A 15,355-nucleotide genomic window follows, 5' to 3' on the forward strand; every position below is an offset into this window, starting at 1 on the left:
CCTTGTTTCTGAACACTCCGGCCGAGGACAATGGTAATATGAGATATGGAAGGCGCAGTAGCGGAGGTGTTGAAGGGACGAGTGTCGCAAGAGCAGTTCAGGCGTGAGTACTTCGTTCGTCACCATTAGTCGCAAGTCTATATTGAGTACTTCGACAGCAATACGTCTCTGGGCTCGACAGACCTGTATTTTGAGTACATGTGCAAGGAACAGCAAAGCCCTGTGGAGGGTCTCATCCTACCTGACACCAAGAGTCTCAGAGCCTACATTCGTGACGGCTATCCCAAATGGCAGCAGCCTATTTCGGAAGATTTGGATCCTGCCGGCGGCAAGCTGAAAACGATCTATTTCATCCGTGGCTGGCTTAAGACGACAATCGAATGGACAGCTGCGGCCGCCGCATCTTCTGGCACTAGGTGGAAGGTCAGCACACATGCCAACACAGGCGTTGCTGCGACTCCAGGGCCTGTCTTCTCTCGCTGTGAGAACCTCTTGTTACCGATTCAGCGGAACCAAAACTTCAGCCAACGCACCTTCGTGAGATGCTATGCTGTTAAATCCCGCGATCTCCTTCGTCAAAGGCTAGAGGCGAGCGCAAGACCCGCGAGGGCTCCGGACCTGCCGGGTCGGGGTTCGGATCAAATTATGTCAATCAGCGACATTGACGCCAACTGGCCAGGACACGAGGTTCATACTCATCTTCGTCGTCATACACCTCGTCGACATTAATCACCACCTCAGGGGGTTACACTTTCAGTGGAAGCTCTTCTTGACTACATTCTAGAGGTGAGCACGCCACTCCATCATCGTCTCGGCTGTGCTTGACAGCTTGCTAGAACTCCCACGCTGAATTGGCTCTCGCTAGTGACGAGGACCTGGTGAATCTCGTTAAAGTAAGTTTCGCAAAGATATAACCGCTCGTCAGTGAACATCAATACGTAGGGAGAGGGTGAAGACCTGCCGCGCGACATTGCCCAGTTTCTGCAACGAACCAAGCCCGCGATTGTCATGGACGACCAGAAATGTAGGCCCCTCTCACATCAAACTCAAACTCAGCTGATGGCAGTGTTCAGGCGGGACGATATCCCATTACGAGAGTATCTGTCGCCGTCGCAAGTCCGCTTGTCTCGACCGCAATCGAGAGGACGCCAACGAGGGCTTCATCCTTACCGACCACACTCTGCAGGCAGGACGCACGGTCGATAGCCGCCTGCTCCTTGGTCCTGATGCAACGCCGCACGACTGGCCACACATGCAGTTCACCCACAAAAACGCCGAGAACGGTGCCGTCACATCCGCCGCTATCTCACCTAATGGCAAGTGGCTCGCGGCGTCCTTCGACGACGTCTTCGTCACCATCTGGCGCCTCTGCGACGGCAGGGTCCTCCAGAATCTCGACGACGACGGGCACAACGACACCATCTGGACCATCGCGTGGGACCCAGACGGCACTTCGCTCGCCTCCGGCTCTGCAGACCACGACGTCATCGTATGGGACGTCGCCTCCGGTCAGATCGTGCACAAGCTGGAGGGACATGAGTCAGACGTCACTGCTCTCGCATATACGCCAGACGGGATCATCCTTGCGTCAGGCGCAGCAGACGCCGAGGTGCGTCTCTGGGACGTGGAGACGGGCGACCTCAAGGCGAAGCTCGCGGGCCACACTATCGGCATCACGCACGTCCTCTTTTCGCAGGATAGCACGCGTCTCGCGGCCTGCACGGACTTGGGTGTCACGCTCTGGGACCCGCGGACGAGCCAGCGCGCCGTGGAACTGCACGGACACACAAGCGCCGTTTGGGCCGCTGCGCTCGCAGCCCAGAGCGATCGCCTCGTCACCGGCAGCGAGGACATGAGCGCCCGTGTCTGGAGCGCAGACGACGGCACCGAGCTCGTCACGCTGCAGGAGCATACGGGCGCCGTCTGGGCAGTCGCATTCTCGCCCGACGGCAGCCAGGTTGCGACTGGGTCATACGACGGGCAGGTGATTGTCTGCGACTCCTGGACGGGCAAGTGCCTGCACGCCTTCGGCAAGCAACTCACGAAGCCCGCCGAAGCTGTCGCGTATTCGACGAACGGACGTCTCATCGCTGCCGGGTCTGCAGACGGGCATGTCAGAGTCTGGGATGCAAGGTCTGGAGAGGCTATCGCTGAGTTCGAAGGACATGAAGAGAAAGTCAAGAAAGTCATGTTCACACCTGACGACGGGGAGCTTGTGTCAGTTGCGGAGGATGGGACTATCCGAGCATGGGGGATTTCAGATGTACTGTCTTTATTGTGATATATCCGTTTCTATATGATCGTACCGTGACTTTATGTACTTGTTTCCTGGGTTATATCTAGGTGATATTGGAACATTGGACAGAAAAGCGACATACATATACCACTTCTGAATACCTCTTCATGTTTCTGAGTATTTCAACCTTGAACTTGGGCCCTGACACAGCCACGAAACTTATCGTTCGACATAAAATCTTTGTGTATACGTACCAGGACTGAACAAGCCAGCTGGGAGGAAGTAACCACTTAACTTAGACGCAGTCGGTGATGCACTGATGCGCCATCAAGCCATCAAGCGGATCCCGCACTTGTAGCGCAGACGTGTATACGCATGGATCCATTACTTTATTCTACTATCTTCCTCTTCCGCCAAACAAGCATGTGTCGGGTAACCAGCCTGTAGATCCAAGCTCTTTTTTCCTCTTTCTATACAGCGATGACTAAGTAGCTGGCTTTGCCAGCATGTCGTCGGGTGCAGCCCCGTGGTCTTCAGCGCCCACGACCAGCGTGCTGACCGCTGAAGCGCACTCGCTACGTCCGCCTACGGAAAGCATAAGATGGTCTACTTGCACTAGTTGAGGCTTGAGGAGGCGGGCAGGAACAAGCGAGACGACAGCGCCTGGAACGACCAAGCGAAACTTCGATAGTGCGATTATGCACACTGAGTAGATTAGAGCAAGGTGTGCATGCAATGTTCGTGTTATAGTAGGCTCAAGCTCTCCATCTGCAGGCTTTCCTACTTTTGCAAAGCGATCACCCTACGCGTCGCCCTCAATAAGATGTTTGTGGGACGTACGTATGCAAGCGGGAGACTGAGCGGCATGTGGAACGGGAGACGTGAGCAGAGCTGTGTATAGGCTCCTCGGCGACCGTGAGCTAATGATCAAAATTCCCTGAAGGCCCGTCGTGTCCAGCAATGTGCACACCGCTTCAAGCTCGCGATGGATTGCAGTTTGGAGTCAGTCTGTATGTTTTCACCTGCTTTTTGATGCCTCCAACGTGCTGATGCCTTGTGGTCCATTGCAAAGGGTCCAAGGGGCTCGTGCCAAGCATTTTCGTCCGCGACGTAGGCTCGGACGAAGACATTGGGCTGCCAACGGCGAGTGCGTGTGGAAACCGCTTAAGATGAGCTTAGTTTTCAGAGCCTCCTGCACATTTTTCATTGTGGTTTTGGCCACAGCTGCCACGATGCGCGGCACTCCGAGAGAAGCACCTGCATGCGATGCGGCCAAAATTCGGACTCACTTATCGAGACGCAGTGGCAGTACTTGTAGAGTTGTCACTGGTCCTTCTTGGTGCGGTCTCAGATTGCATCCCTGTACTGTACTGTACTGTACTGGCTGAAACACACTAGGCTTTTTTGGTTCCTCGGATATTGAACGTTCACTTCGGATCCGATGTGGCGCAAGCTGAATTGCGGCAGTCTTCGGAGGGTTTGTTCCTCGCAATCGGTACAACTTGTTGCTGCTTTAGCTATTCGAACATCTCGACTGCGGTCTGCATCTGATCCACCACAGGACCTGCCTGGGAGAATGTGTCCCATCAAGGGTGCCTGCAATATATCCAAAGATGCATCACACAAATGTCAAAGGCGGAACTTCGGCTGGCTATGGCATTCGTGAGATGATGAATAGATTTGGCATAGGGGTATTAGGGTTGAACGTCTGCAGCATGCCCTCCCTCCTCCCTCCCAGCTGTGCTCTCCACCTGATACTATCCAACGATGCAAGCAATTATTGTCGACAATACGAATCCCGAGATCGACTACTTGACAGGGTGGTACAATGAAACGACGCACACTTCGGACTACAACCAGTAAGTCATGTTTGGCTGCTTTAGCCTTCGCCTAGCGCTACTGAACAGGTTTACAGAACAACAGCGTACTCCGGGAACCCTAACTCAGAGTTTCAGTTCACCTTCAATGGTGCGTTTGTGCTCTCCCGTCCATCAAATGCAGTATGGTGTAAACATGCAAGCCAGGGACGTCCATCGCTATCTACGGCTGCATCCTACCCAACAATACAGCGGTCTCGACGTACTCCCTGGACACTGCGGCATCAGTAACCTATACCAACAAAAACAGTACCGAGTACATGGCCAAGCAACTTTTCTACCAGTCATCAAACGTGCCCGATGGAGAGCACACTCTCGTCGTGAACGCACCGGACGCGGTTATCGGGCTACCTTGGACGACATACTGCTTCGACTATTTAACCTATGTGCCGTCTGCGTCTGATGCGTCGACAGGGCAGCCGAGCAGTAGTTCGGGACCCCCGGCTGCATCGCCTGGGAAGGCGAGCAACCTCAAGGTTATCCTCCCCGCGGTGCTCGTGCCGTCCCTGGTGATAATCGTCCTGCTTTTCGTGGCGCTGTATGCCCAGCGCACGCGACTTTCGAGGCTCCGCGTCAGGGCTAAACAGGCCAGCACGCCATACACACAGACTAGTACGTGGCTGACTAGTACACCATGCAAGAGCGCGTGTGCTAATTACCTGCGTGCCCGTTTACAGGTCTGTTGCACCGGGTCTCTGCACCAGTAACGCTGGACACTAAAGTCACAGAGGATCCTTCGATATTCAGTCCAGATATCCTCAGCCCGCGCCCAGACTCGTCGTATACCAGCGATTTCCAAGTTTATCAGCCGACCATAGCAGAGCTTGGGTCTGCGGCAAGCATGGATCAGGACAGGCTGCCTAATGCGCGACCCCTGCTCCCTTCAACGGGTGGCCGCAGCATGGTTGAGGTGATGCGCTCGCTGGTTTCCCAGCAGGATTTGAGCACACGCCAACAAGCAGTTCCACAATCAGCAGCGGAAAATATCATCTCTGATCTTGACGCGCCGCCGACGTACACGTCAGGACCAAACTGATAGTCCGGTGGTCGTGGCTCGTGCATATCGTGGACAGTGCTAGGTGATTTAGTGCGTCTTGAGAATACATATTTAGTGGACTTTATTAGCGTATACTTCGATTCCTCGGCCACTTTCAATGACACAATACAGACCCACTGGTATTTTAGTACATTTTCTGGCTGACTCTCGCTGGCTTGGAAAACGGCGATGAAGTACTAGTGCAAACATAATTGAGGCCATATGGCCGTCACTAGCGGCGCGTCTCTGCCTATGAAAAGCACAGCTTAGTATCAATATTGCAGGTCAGATCTCGCGTGTCCTGCTAAACTTGAAGCAACGACGAAAAGGTCTGCGAAGAGAGCTTGCGGCGCTTTTTCTCGTTTGGGCCATGGCGGTGCTGTCCGTGATGCATTGATGCGCCATCAGACGCTATATTTTGGGTGAGTCACGCGCTCTCTGGCAAGCTCCTTGGCTTCGCCGGTGTCAATTTACGCAGCAGATTGGAAGAACGTGCGGTACTTGAGTATCGCTTTTGCGCTTTGCACAGCCCAAGGGTCCTAAGCTATGCAAAGCGCTGATAATAAGAATGCTCCTCTCTCCGAGCTGACTGGGCCTAGCAGGGGCTGGCCACTTTGACATTCCTCCCCCGTCGAAATACACCCCCCCCAAGATCGACATTCGCAACAGCAAGAATGCCGGAACCTGGCAAAAAAAGCAGAAGACAGCCCGCTAGCGCGACTGCAAGCCGTCGCGTGCCTGTTGCTCCTCGACATGGAGAGTTCAAGCGGAGCACAGATAGGATGGTGCGTGTCAGAACACTATCGTACCTTGAACGAATACCCTGCCTGACTTCCCCAGTTTCGCACACCAGCTCTTCCGATAAGCCTCGACACGAAAGCATGGTCGCAGCTACCGGTCGACATTATCAACCTTGTGTCCGACTGCTTGACAGAAGCACCGTCTCGAAGTCACGCATGCTCCATGATTTCCTTGGCGTGCAAGCGTTGGGCGAAGCTTTGTCGCCCCCGGCTCTTTGCCTCTCTTCGACTCGAGACAGTAGAGGATGCCGTGTTCCTCGGCAATATCTTGCGTTCCTCACTCTCTGGCTGGCTCGCGGCACATATTCAGAGCATTACTATCGCGTCTTCGCTCTTCAGTCTGCGTCCTCTAGCAGTGGAAATGCTGATTTCCCGGCTACGCTACCTCAAAGCTCTTCTTCTGATGCCATACGGTATGGACATGTACAAAGCTTCGCAGTCCATCGGCTTGCCTACATTTCGCTCGACCATATCCTTGAGGGCTCCATTCTCCCATTTCGTGACATTATCCACAATGTCCCTTTTTGGCATCCACTTACCCTCCTGTTGCATCCTCTTACGGCTTGTGGGCAGCTGTAAAAGCCTCGAGTTCTTGACGCTCAACGAGGTGACGTGGAGTGGTTCCCTACACCCTGATGAAGTCCCTCTTCGCATCCCGCTGTTCCCGCGTATTCGAACTGTGCTTGCTTCGAGAGTAAGCCAGTATTGGCCACTCAACTGGATCGTAACAATGGCTGCACTAGGATATTGCCCGCCGTCGCACCATTCTACGATCAACGAAGCGGCCCCGCCCGAAATCGCTGCGATTGCACATATCGCGTCCGTCCTCTTCGGCACGCTCAATCAGCGGCCACAACGCCATAAGACGAAGGTGGTGTTTATGACCAACCGCGACGCGGGTCAGTAGCTTGTGGCTCTTCCTTTCAAGTGCTGACATCCGCCCGAATAACAGCATGTCCAACAGTGACTCTCGGTGCAAGTGAGCCCGCATTCAGTCTTTCATTTATCCTCAACCCCTTGGAGTACATGCACTTCCGCTGGGTTTCTGGGCCCCGAGCCGACAGGAGATCAATAGAATATTCATGGGCACCTCCCGCTCGTCGATCCAGCAACGGGCAAGCCGTTCCCGACACCGTTCCCGCGCAGCGCGCTGCCCGCGATCGCCGACCCCGGGCTCAACGCGACGTACATGACCTGGCAAACGCAGACGGTCGCGAGTGTGACGCGTGCACGAAGCGAGGCGATTGTGCAGAACATCATGGGTTCGGCGGGGCCAAGCTACAACTTCAACCCATACAGCGGGTTCAATGCGGCCTCCATGGGTGCAGGGACGGGTGCTTTCGGTGCAGCCAGTGGAGGAGGTGGAGGAGGAGGCGGAGGCGGGAGCGGCAGTAATTCGGGCAGCGGAGGTGGCGACAGCGGCGGAGGCGGAGACAGTCACTCGACTGTGCTAGACACTGTCAACTCGGTTGCCACGCTCGCAAACACCGTCATCGGCGCCTTCAGCGGCAACTCTGGCGGGGGCGGCAACGGTGGTGGCAACAACGGTAACGGTCTTGGGGGAGCGGCAGCGCTGGGTGCGCTGGGAGGCACTGCCTTCAATGGCGGGTACGGCACAGGATTCGGGGGGACTACTTATGGATTCTGAGCTCGATCGTGGGTTGGTTCTCTGCACTACAGTAATATCTTCGTTATCATTCTGCATCACGGGTTAGGTTCTTCTTGGAGTTTGTGCAAGCGCGATGTCACATTGTTGTAATATACCCTATACGCCTCGACACAGAGTACTTCGAAGGTCGGGCTTCAGCTTGAGCTCAAGCAGTTTGTACAACTATCAAACGCATTCCCCGGCATCTCACATAGAGCGTAACATCGTTCCTTCAATCGGTATATTCTGCAGAAACGACCCAGAAGCAAAGTTAGAACCAAGATCTGAGCACGCCTAATGTACTCAAAACTGGGGGCTCACCATCGACTCTTTTTTCAGCGATAACTCTTGCAGCGGGCGAATCTCTTCCAGACGCCCTTCGCGGAACTTCGCGAAACTTATAGGCCAGGAGGAGGACGGCCAGTTGAAACCGAGAGAGACGTGACCCGGAAGGTGCGTACGAAGCTGCATCTGTATCTGCGATTGTAATTCGCGCGCCGAATCCATGTCGAGCATGCCTTCGCAGGTCATAAGGAGGCCTTTGAAGGCAGGTAGTCGCGCGAGTTGCGCGCCGATTGGAGTGTGAGGCTCTTCGCCCAGTGTTGGTACGACTCCTGCGGAGTCGCCTTCGCCTCGAAGACGACCATGTGCAGCCAACCGCGCCGGTCGACGACGGGAACCTGCCCCTGGGGCGTCTGGATGTAGCGGAATGGAATTCCAGTCGTGGTGTAGAAAGAGAGCATGTATGGCTGTATCATTCGGCACTGCGTAGGCCGGTACATGTGAGAGATGGACATGATGAAGTGCGAAGAGGACCTACTGCTTCAGGTGTTGAGCCCAACTTGCCCATCATCCAGCCGTACTTGGCAGGCTCGATCATACCAGTGCCGCGCAGACCGTGAATGTCGCAAGACTGGTCCAACCAGAAAAAGAATGCATCCGCAACGCGAGAAAAGATCGCTGTCGGACGCCCACTCGTGTCGATCAGGCTGTGTGAAGCACAGCAACGGAGCACAGGTTGCGCATGTAAATCGGAGGAAGGGATGCAAGTACAGAGGTGGTTGCAAGGGCCAAAGCGAAAGCGCCGGACGTTATAAGCAGCGGCGGTACGTTCAAGGCACCGTCCCCGCACAGCCATAGATAGCAGCGGAGCCGAAGAGAGCGAATAGGGGAATGGGGGTACGAAAGTAATGCCAAGAGACAATGTCCGTGAGCATTCAACTTCTGCGATAAAAATACATAGTACGCACCTTCCGTAAAACTGTTCAGGTGTAACGCCGCCGCCATAGGAATCATAGCTAACGGGAATGTAGCCAGTCGACGTTTTCCGGTCGTGTTCTGGCGATCGAGGAGGCAATTGTGGAGCATATGATGGGGGAGGTGTTGGTTGTGATTGGGAACCGGCGAAGTTGCCATAAAACGAGCTTGAAGATGAAGACGGAGGCGATAGAGGAGAAGGAGACTGGGCCGTTGGGCTAGCATACTGGCTCGTTGGCGGTGCTACATTCAACGATATCGCGCGAGTATGGACCGGCGTACTCGAGAAGCCTGCCGACGGCGAGTACGAGTACTTCATGCTCGCAGTAATGAGGGGGAGATGATGGTGGAAAGAAAAAGAGTGAGGGAAGACCGGCGAGGACGGAGAGCAGGTCAAGTCGTGTATTTAACATGTTGATTGACAGGCCCTGCCACCCTGACGCGTAAGTACTGCCTTTTCGTCCAATGAATTTCACTCCTAGGCTCACCAAGTATATAAGCGCCGCTTCATACGCACAGCCAACCTCAGGCCAGAAGAGCGCCGGGCAAGGGTTGTCGACAGCTTGAGGCATGTGCATGACCGCTGTGAGCAGGATGCGGGCCCGGGGCGCGTAGGTGATGTTAACTTCAAGTTCAGGTACGATCATCTCAGGCACATGTGCGTCTATCTAATCACAGCTCTCGTGAACCCCCGCAAATGTGAATCCTGCACAAGCCGTTCTTACTAGCAGAGACACAATCCCGCTCGCCATGAGTGAGTATTTGACTTTTTTATGTCCCCATCAAACATGAACATATTGACAAGGTCCTTGCATGTCCGTTCTTGCTATACCCCACAACCTCCGAGTCGCTGATGAACACCTGGCTTTCGGTTCGGTCATCATCTCACCGCTCTGAAGCCATTCCCACAAAGTCCATCACAGCCTGAATGTTTGCTCCGCCCGTTTAACGTCGATCTCGAAGTGAATGAAGAAGTCCCAGGCCTTATCATGTAGACACTTGATGGCCTTCATCCGCAAAGGGGTCGCCCGGGGAACAGTCTGGCATAGAGCTAGTACAGTCATAACCCTGAACACATCCTCCACACAAGCATCTACGCGCAGTGTCCACACCGCAGGAGTCGTCGATGAGCTATCAACCGACAGGGTACAACGGCAGTTCTGTGCCAGGATACTCACCTGAGGAGTACTACGGATGGTGCGTCTCGTCCGTCGTTTCATGGTCACTGCGCAGCTAATCTGGATTTGCTTCGTCTCCATGATTTTGTCGATCGTCCGTGTCGATCTTCCATGCGTATCCCTTGGATCCATCGGAACCGAATCGATGCGCGAATATCGCCTACGCAGCCTGCTTGACGAGAACGGTCGCCCGACCGAAGTCTTTTCACGCATGACAGACTCATTCTTCTTCTGGATTGATGCCAACTGCGAGGTTCCAGGTCTTCAAAGCACAGGCACTATCGAATCAGCGAAGTATGCTTGGATGTCGAGCAGGATGGGTGCGAGTCCTCAAGCGGTACGTACACACGCGCCGGCCCTCTACTAGCCACCACTGATAGCATCGCATCATCAGTGTCACCTCCTTCCCCGGTTTCTCCCGTCCCTCTACGAGATGGTCTCTGTTCCATGCTCTTGCAGTGACTCGATGCCTGTGCTAGACCGGCGCGGCTGGTTGCGCCTCGCCGTCTTTGAGGCCCGCGCCGCGCCCGAGGAGGCGCATCGACATTGGAACAAAGTCCTCGCACTATTCGCGCTCACGGATCCGTCCACGCGCACACCGTTCCCCACGCCGCTGCCACGCTCGGCGCTGCCGGCCTTTGCAGACCCCAGCTGGCGCGCCGTCTATGTGCGCTGGCGGATGCAGGCCATCGCTGCTGCGTCGCGCGCGCGGGTGACGAGTGCACTTAGACCGCACTCGATGCGTGCTGCTGGCGCAGGCTTCGGTGCGAGTGCGACTGGGCTCAGGTATGCTGGCTTTAGGCACGCTCGGCATGCATCCGGGTCGGAGTCAGGAGGTGGAGACCACGCGACTGTGCTCGACACAGTTAACACGTTCGGTACGCTTGCAAACACTTTGATTGGTGCAACTACTGGCGGAGGCGGAGGCAATTCTGCGTTTGGATCAGCTGGCGGGCTATTTGGCGCAGGCTTGTCTGGTAGTGGTTTCGGCGGTACGGGCTTTTAGATCTCCTGGGGATCGTACGCCTGCATAGCTAGGATTGATTCCGGTACGCTGGAATTTGTATTCTCATTACTATCAAATAAATGATATTGACACATCTGGCCTTACAGGTTGCTGAATGCCGATGTCGAGAAGGGCTGGGTTGGTTCACTAACAAGACTGATGCACAGCAGTGACCCCTGCATTGACGGGCCTGAGTGAGATTCTATCCTTTGGGCTACGATATATGACCTTCGGCTCGAGTCGTAATGTGTGGTTTTGCTCGGTGCATGTCGCGGAGAGCAGTAGGCTCGTCTCCCGCGTTTCTCTGGTTTTTGCCTGAGAAAAATTGAAGATAGAATTGGTTTTCACCAGTTTTGCTACTATTTGTGGATAATTTTGCACCTATTTTCTTCTTAGCGGCGTAAAATTGGGGGAAGTTGGGCTTTATTTAACCCCTTTTGGAAAAGTCCTCAAAAATAAATAAAAACTACGCTTATTTTCATGGCATAGACCCGCCAAAAACACACCAGTTTTGCTATGTAAAACTCTTCAGAAGTACTACAGACTCCGTTAGAGTTGTGCGCAACGCGTGCTGTGGTGTAAACTTCAATTTCAATTAGTACTGCGCCGCGGCTGAGCGCTGATCGAGATCCTCCTGCGCATTTATTGACGCGTCGACTCTCTGTTCTTGTTAACTTTTGCTCGCATATATCGTCCAACCTATATCACCCCTACCCCTCTCACTCCCAGAGAACGATGGGACGCACAGCTGAACGTGTTGACCAAAGGTTGGAGAAATTTGTCCGTTGACTGAGAGAAGATACACGCTACGGTCCTTGGTATCTGCGAGTACGTTCTACATCGTCTTGATTGCGTATGGTATAGCATAATATTTGCGCAGAATCAAAGCAGGAATGGATGTAGAATATTCGGCGTCGTTCGAAGACGTTGCCAATGAGCTCAACCACGAGGTCTCGCTGACCCTGTCGACCGAAGTCTGGTCGAAGCTCCCAAACGAGCTCATCGACGCGACTATTTGCAGTCTGCTACCCGCGGACCCTCACGAGCGCATGATTCGCCCTGCGAAGAAGATTCTGTCGTCCATGTCACTGGTTTGTCACCGCTGGGCCCAGTTGTTCCGTCCGATTCCGTTCCACCGGCTTGTGCTTGCAAGGTCCTTCGATGCCTGGTATCTCTCCAAGATCTTTAGCTCCTCGACCTCATCATGGCTCGCATTACATGTCCAACTGATCACCTTTAAGCAGCTCGGCATGCTGTCTAATCCTGAGTCATCACGTTGCCTGAGTGTTGGTGCCCTGTCGGCCCTCTGCCAGACCTCATACGCTTTCCAGGATCGGGCGGGCGGGCGTTGGCCTGTCTTTCCCTTACGCCTTCGCCCAGTCTGGAGCAATCTTAAACTCCGCCTCACGCGCTTGAACCTTGCGTCGTACCGTCTCCACTCATTCTCGACACTACTTCGCCTCCTTGGCGCACTGCACCTCTTGGAGGAGCTCGACATGTATCGCGTGTGCTGGGCCAGGGACTTCATCCTCCAGGTTCCTGGCTGTAGAGCGTCATTTCAGCACATCAGACGAGTGCGCTTGCGCGATTGCTCACAGCGGTGGCCAGCAATCTTGCTCTTTATTGCACCCAGTATAGGGCATAGCTATCGCACGCGTGCCTATGCTCTGTCTCATCCGGCACCATCTGAACTATTGGCATTTAGCAAGATATCTGAACTCTTCTACCGACAGTGCCCGAACTTGCGGATGACAGCGTTTCAAAGACAGCCGGCCAACAGTGAAGGTGAGATTGAATGTGGGTCGTGACGCTCGCAGATGTTGACGATTTGTAGCTGAATATGCGTTCTCTGTTCACCTAATGCCCTGGGACGATGGCTCGCTATCACGCTCTTACCTGGAGGTTGCCTTCATTACTCGGTCCGCTGGTGCTCAAGCAGGAGACGGCCTTCGCTCGCTTCATCGACTTGTCATTGCCCTATGCAAAAATATCTCTGTGGATAATCTCCTTGAAATGCCCTGGAAAGCGATCGATGATTCCGTGTCTTCCGCGTGCTTGATGGCACCTCTCGTCCTCGTTGACTCCGGTGTCTCGCTCGCGCAGTTCGACGTCCTCACAAAGCGGCTGCCTGCCCGCATACCACACTGCAATGTCACCCTGCGTCACACACTACGCTCTCCGGACGCGACGACGTTGGAACCTACGCTTTCCACGCGCGAGACGTGGACGGAGGAGCTTAGAATAGCCCCCTTTGCGCGACGTCATTTGCCACAATATGTGAGAATATAAGCGTTGAGAGATAGGATAGGATATATCATTTTAGTCGCTCAAGACGTAGTAGTAGACAGCGAATATACTCTCGCACGGCGTAAAAATGTGTGCTCGGCCACCGACACGGTTTCGATCATTTGAATAAAATTTCGTCCCTTATGCGCGCAGAGAATGGTTCCAGAGCATCCTGCCGCACAGATGGTAAACCGCATCGTGCAAGCGCTGCCGAGATTGGTTCCATCTTTAAGCTTTAAGCTTTAAGTCTGGCGGATTCAAGGTCGGCTGGGCAGTGGGCACTGATATGAGTGCTGAGATCGGTAGGCCCTCTCTCCCAAGTCGGCCCTAACCCTAAGAGGTGGGTCCTGTACTAGCGCCAGTCGCTCTGTCCTCGCTCATCGTCCGTCTTTCGTTTTCGCAGTTTCTTATCTCCAAGTCATTCAAACGAGAAAGAATGGGAAAGCTCAATATTGCACATCACAAATCCTACCATCCGTACCGGCGAGACAACATCGAACGTGTGCACCGAGATGAGGAAGAGGCACGGTTGAAAGAGGCAGCACAGGAAGGAAAGATTATGCTTGCGGTGCGTGTTACATGTTCTGCTACCATAATCATGCACTGATATGAGACTCTAGGACGCAGAAGCGAGAATAGAACTTCTACGTCAAAAGGTGGGCCTCTCAGAAGCAAGCAAACACCGGCAAGACGACGAGACAGAGGACGAGGGGCCACGAGCAGGACCCTCATCCTTGACGTCCGGGGGACATATCAACTTGTTCGAGGATCTGGAACGGGTGAGTTTACTTGCACGTATACCGCCGCGGAGCCTCCTGAACTCTCCTTACAGCAAAACATGGCTATCATGATCAAGACATCACAGAAGACCAAGTCGGGTCCGTCAACGAACGAGCAGGGGATCCCACTCGCACCATCAGAAAAGGACCGCAATCCATGGTATTCAGATCGCGACCACGAGCGGAAGCGGGATTTGGACGAAGACAAGAAGTGAGCCCCTGCGTCTCCGTCTGTATCCCTGGCTGACTGCGAGACAGGCTACGCGACCTCGCCCGCAAATCTGTGCACGACCCGCTCACGAGCATTAACCAGCAACTCGCCAAGGGCGATTCCCCACCCAAACCCCGCCCTCCGCCGTCATCGTCGCGCAGCCTTACCACAGCCGACAACAAGGTCGCAGAACGGTTGAGCCGAGAGTCGGCAGAGCGACAGCGTGCACTTGCGCTCATCGCAAAGAAGAAACGCGAGATGGAGAGTGCGACGCCAAGTACCGTGCGCGGTGGACGTGATGGCATGGACGGTGGGTACGGTGACATGTATAACCGCCGCGAGGTCGAAGAGGCGCATCGGCATCGAGAGCGGAAGGAGTACGGTGTGCGAGATGATCAGCGGGATAAGCGAAATTTCCACAGGGATGAGCGGGTAGATGATGGGCGAGTAGGGCGCAGGTGGTGACTGGTGAGTATCTACCGATGCTCGGCGTTCAGAGCAATACAATCTGACAAATACCTTCCGCTCGGCATATTGTGTGTTGGCAGACCTCGTCATGTATGCATCGCGTTTCCCAATCGAGGCGTACACCACATGTAATGCTTGTGAGCCTGAAAGACCCGTCATCCGCCGGTCGCGTGCACACGCCTGAATGAGCTTAAATCAGACGTACAATGCACGAATAGAAACCACTCTCCGAAAGCGCGAACCCAGACGCTCGGCGTTTCCTGCCTTCGCTGTCGGTGTGTTCCCCTGGTCTAGACACTCTTAGCTTCTGCCTAACAATCCAATAATCTCAGCTGTGCCTCGCCCTAGCCTTATCCTTTCGCATAGCGAGTTTATTCGGCCGCATGACAATGCTCACGCTCGGTAGTGCGGTCGCCGAGCTTGTTTGACTTTTCGTGGCATCGTGTCATCACCTGCTAGTGCTTTTCTACTTTCCCGACTCTTCGTGTGCCTTGCATGCCCTTCTACCGTGTTGGCAATACACTCTCTCAGCCGAGGTGCATTCGATGTAAGTCTACTTTCCATGTTCGCGCA

At 54.3% G+C, this 15,355-nt stretch overlaps 7 protein-coding genes across 7 annotated transcripts; 6 read left to right on the forward strand and 1 right to left on the reverse strand.

Moving 5' to 3' along the window:
- Positions 1 to 32: 32 nt before the first annotated feature.
- On the forward strand, positions 33 to 688 carry PHACADRAFT_260384 (uncharacterized protein; the record flags this gene model as incomplete). Its single annotated transcript, XM_007398453.1, has 2 exons — positions 33 to 103; positions 159 to 688. Coding segments are annotated over exons 1-2 (572 nt in total), but the record flags the coding sequence as incomplete, so codon positions are not given.
- A 239-nt stretch (positions 689 to 927) lies between these two features.
- On the forward strand, positions 928 to 2,360 carry PHACADRAFT_125806 (uncharacterized protein). The gene is made up of 2 exons (XM_007398454.1): positions 928 to 1,024; positions 1,074 to 2,360. The coding sequence occupies exons 1-2, from the start codon at positions 1,009 to 1,011 to the stop codon at positions 2,279 to 2,281; spliced, it is 1,224 nt and encodes a 407-aa protein (XP_007398516.1). The 5' UTR covers positions 928 to 1,008; the 3' UTR covers positions 2,282 to 2,360.
- A 1,587-nt stretch (positions 2,361 to 3,947) lies between these two features.
- PHACADRAFT_148656 (uncharacterized protein) lies at positions 3,948 to 5,380 on the forward strand. Its single transcript, XM_007398455.1, has 4 exons — positions 3,948 to 4,095; positions 4,152 to 4,204; positions 4,261 to 4,725; positions 4,791 to 5,380. The coding sequence occupies exons 1-4, from the start codon at positions 4,004 to 4,006 to the stop codon at positions 5,147 to 5,149; spliced, it is 969 nt and encodes a 322-aa protein (XP_007398517.1). The 5' UTR covers positions 3,948 to 4,003; the 3' UTR covers positions 5,150 to 5,380.
- A 2,744-nt stretch (positions 5,381 to 8,124) lies between these two features.
- PHACADRAFT_211478 (uncharacterized protein) lies at positions 8,125 to 9,305 on the reverse strand (the record flags this gene model as incomplete). Its single annotated transcript, XM_007398456.1, has 3 exons — positions 8,848 to 9,305; positions 8,418 to 8,586; positions 8,125 to 8,346 (listed from the first exon to the last, which is right to left on the reverse strand). The coding sequence occupies exons 1-3, from the start codon at positions 9,171 to 9,173 to the stop codon at positions 8,125 to 8,127; spliced, it is 717 nt and encodes a 238-aa protein (XP_007398518.1). The 5' UTR covers positions 9,174 to 9,305.
- Positions 9,306 to 10,490: 1,185 nt separating this feature from the next.
- PHACADRAFT_260391 (uncharacterized protein) lies at positions 10,491 to 11,061 on the forward strand. The gene has a single exon (XM_007398457.1). It carries the CDS (start codon positions 10,499 to 10,501, stop codon positions 11,036 to 11,038), a length of 540 nt encoding a protein of 179 aa, XP_007398519.1. The 5' UTR covers positions 10,491 to 10,498; the 3' UTR covers positions 11,039 to 11,061.
- Positions 11,062 to 11,915: 854 nt separating this feature from the next.
- Positions 11,916 to 13,327, forward strand: PHACADRAFT_186390 (uncharacterized protein; the record flags this gene model as incomplete). The annotated part of the gene is made up of 2 exons (XM_007398458.1): positions 11,916 to 12,823; positions 12,873 to 13,327. The coding sequence occupies exons 1-2, from the start codon at positions 11,932 to 11,934 to the stop codon at positions 13,325 to 13,327; spliced, it is 1,347 nt and encodes a 448-aa protein (XP_007398520.1). The 5' UTR covers positions 11,916 to 11,931.
- A 581-nt stretch (positions 13,328 to 13,908) lies between these two features.
- PHACADRAFT_260394 (uncharacterized protein) lies at positions 13,909 to 14,886 on the forward strand. Its single transcript, XM_007398459.1, has 4 exons — positions 13,909 to 14,103; positions 14,157 to 14,314; positions 14,362 to 14,782; positions 14,863 to 14,886. Exons 2-3 carry the CDS (start codon positions 14,163 to 14,165, stop codon positions 14,777 to 14,779), a joined length of 570 nt encoding a protein of 189 aa, XP_007398521.1. The 5' UTR covers positions 13,909 to 14,103; positions 14,157 to 14,162; the 3' UTR covers positions 14,780 to 14,782; positions 14,863 to 14,886.
- The last annotated feature ends 469 nt before the right edge of the window (positions 14,887 to 15,355 follow it).

The sequence above is a fragment of the Phanerochaete carnosa genome, assembly GCF_000300595.1.
Source record: "Phanerochaete carnosa HHB-10118-sp unplaced genomic scaffold PHACAscaffold_7, whole genome shotgun sequence".
Classification (NCBI taxonomy): Eukaryota; Fungi; Basidiomycota; class Agaricomycetes; order Polyporales; family Phanerochaetaceae; genus Phanerochaete; species Phanerochaete carnosa.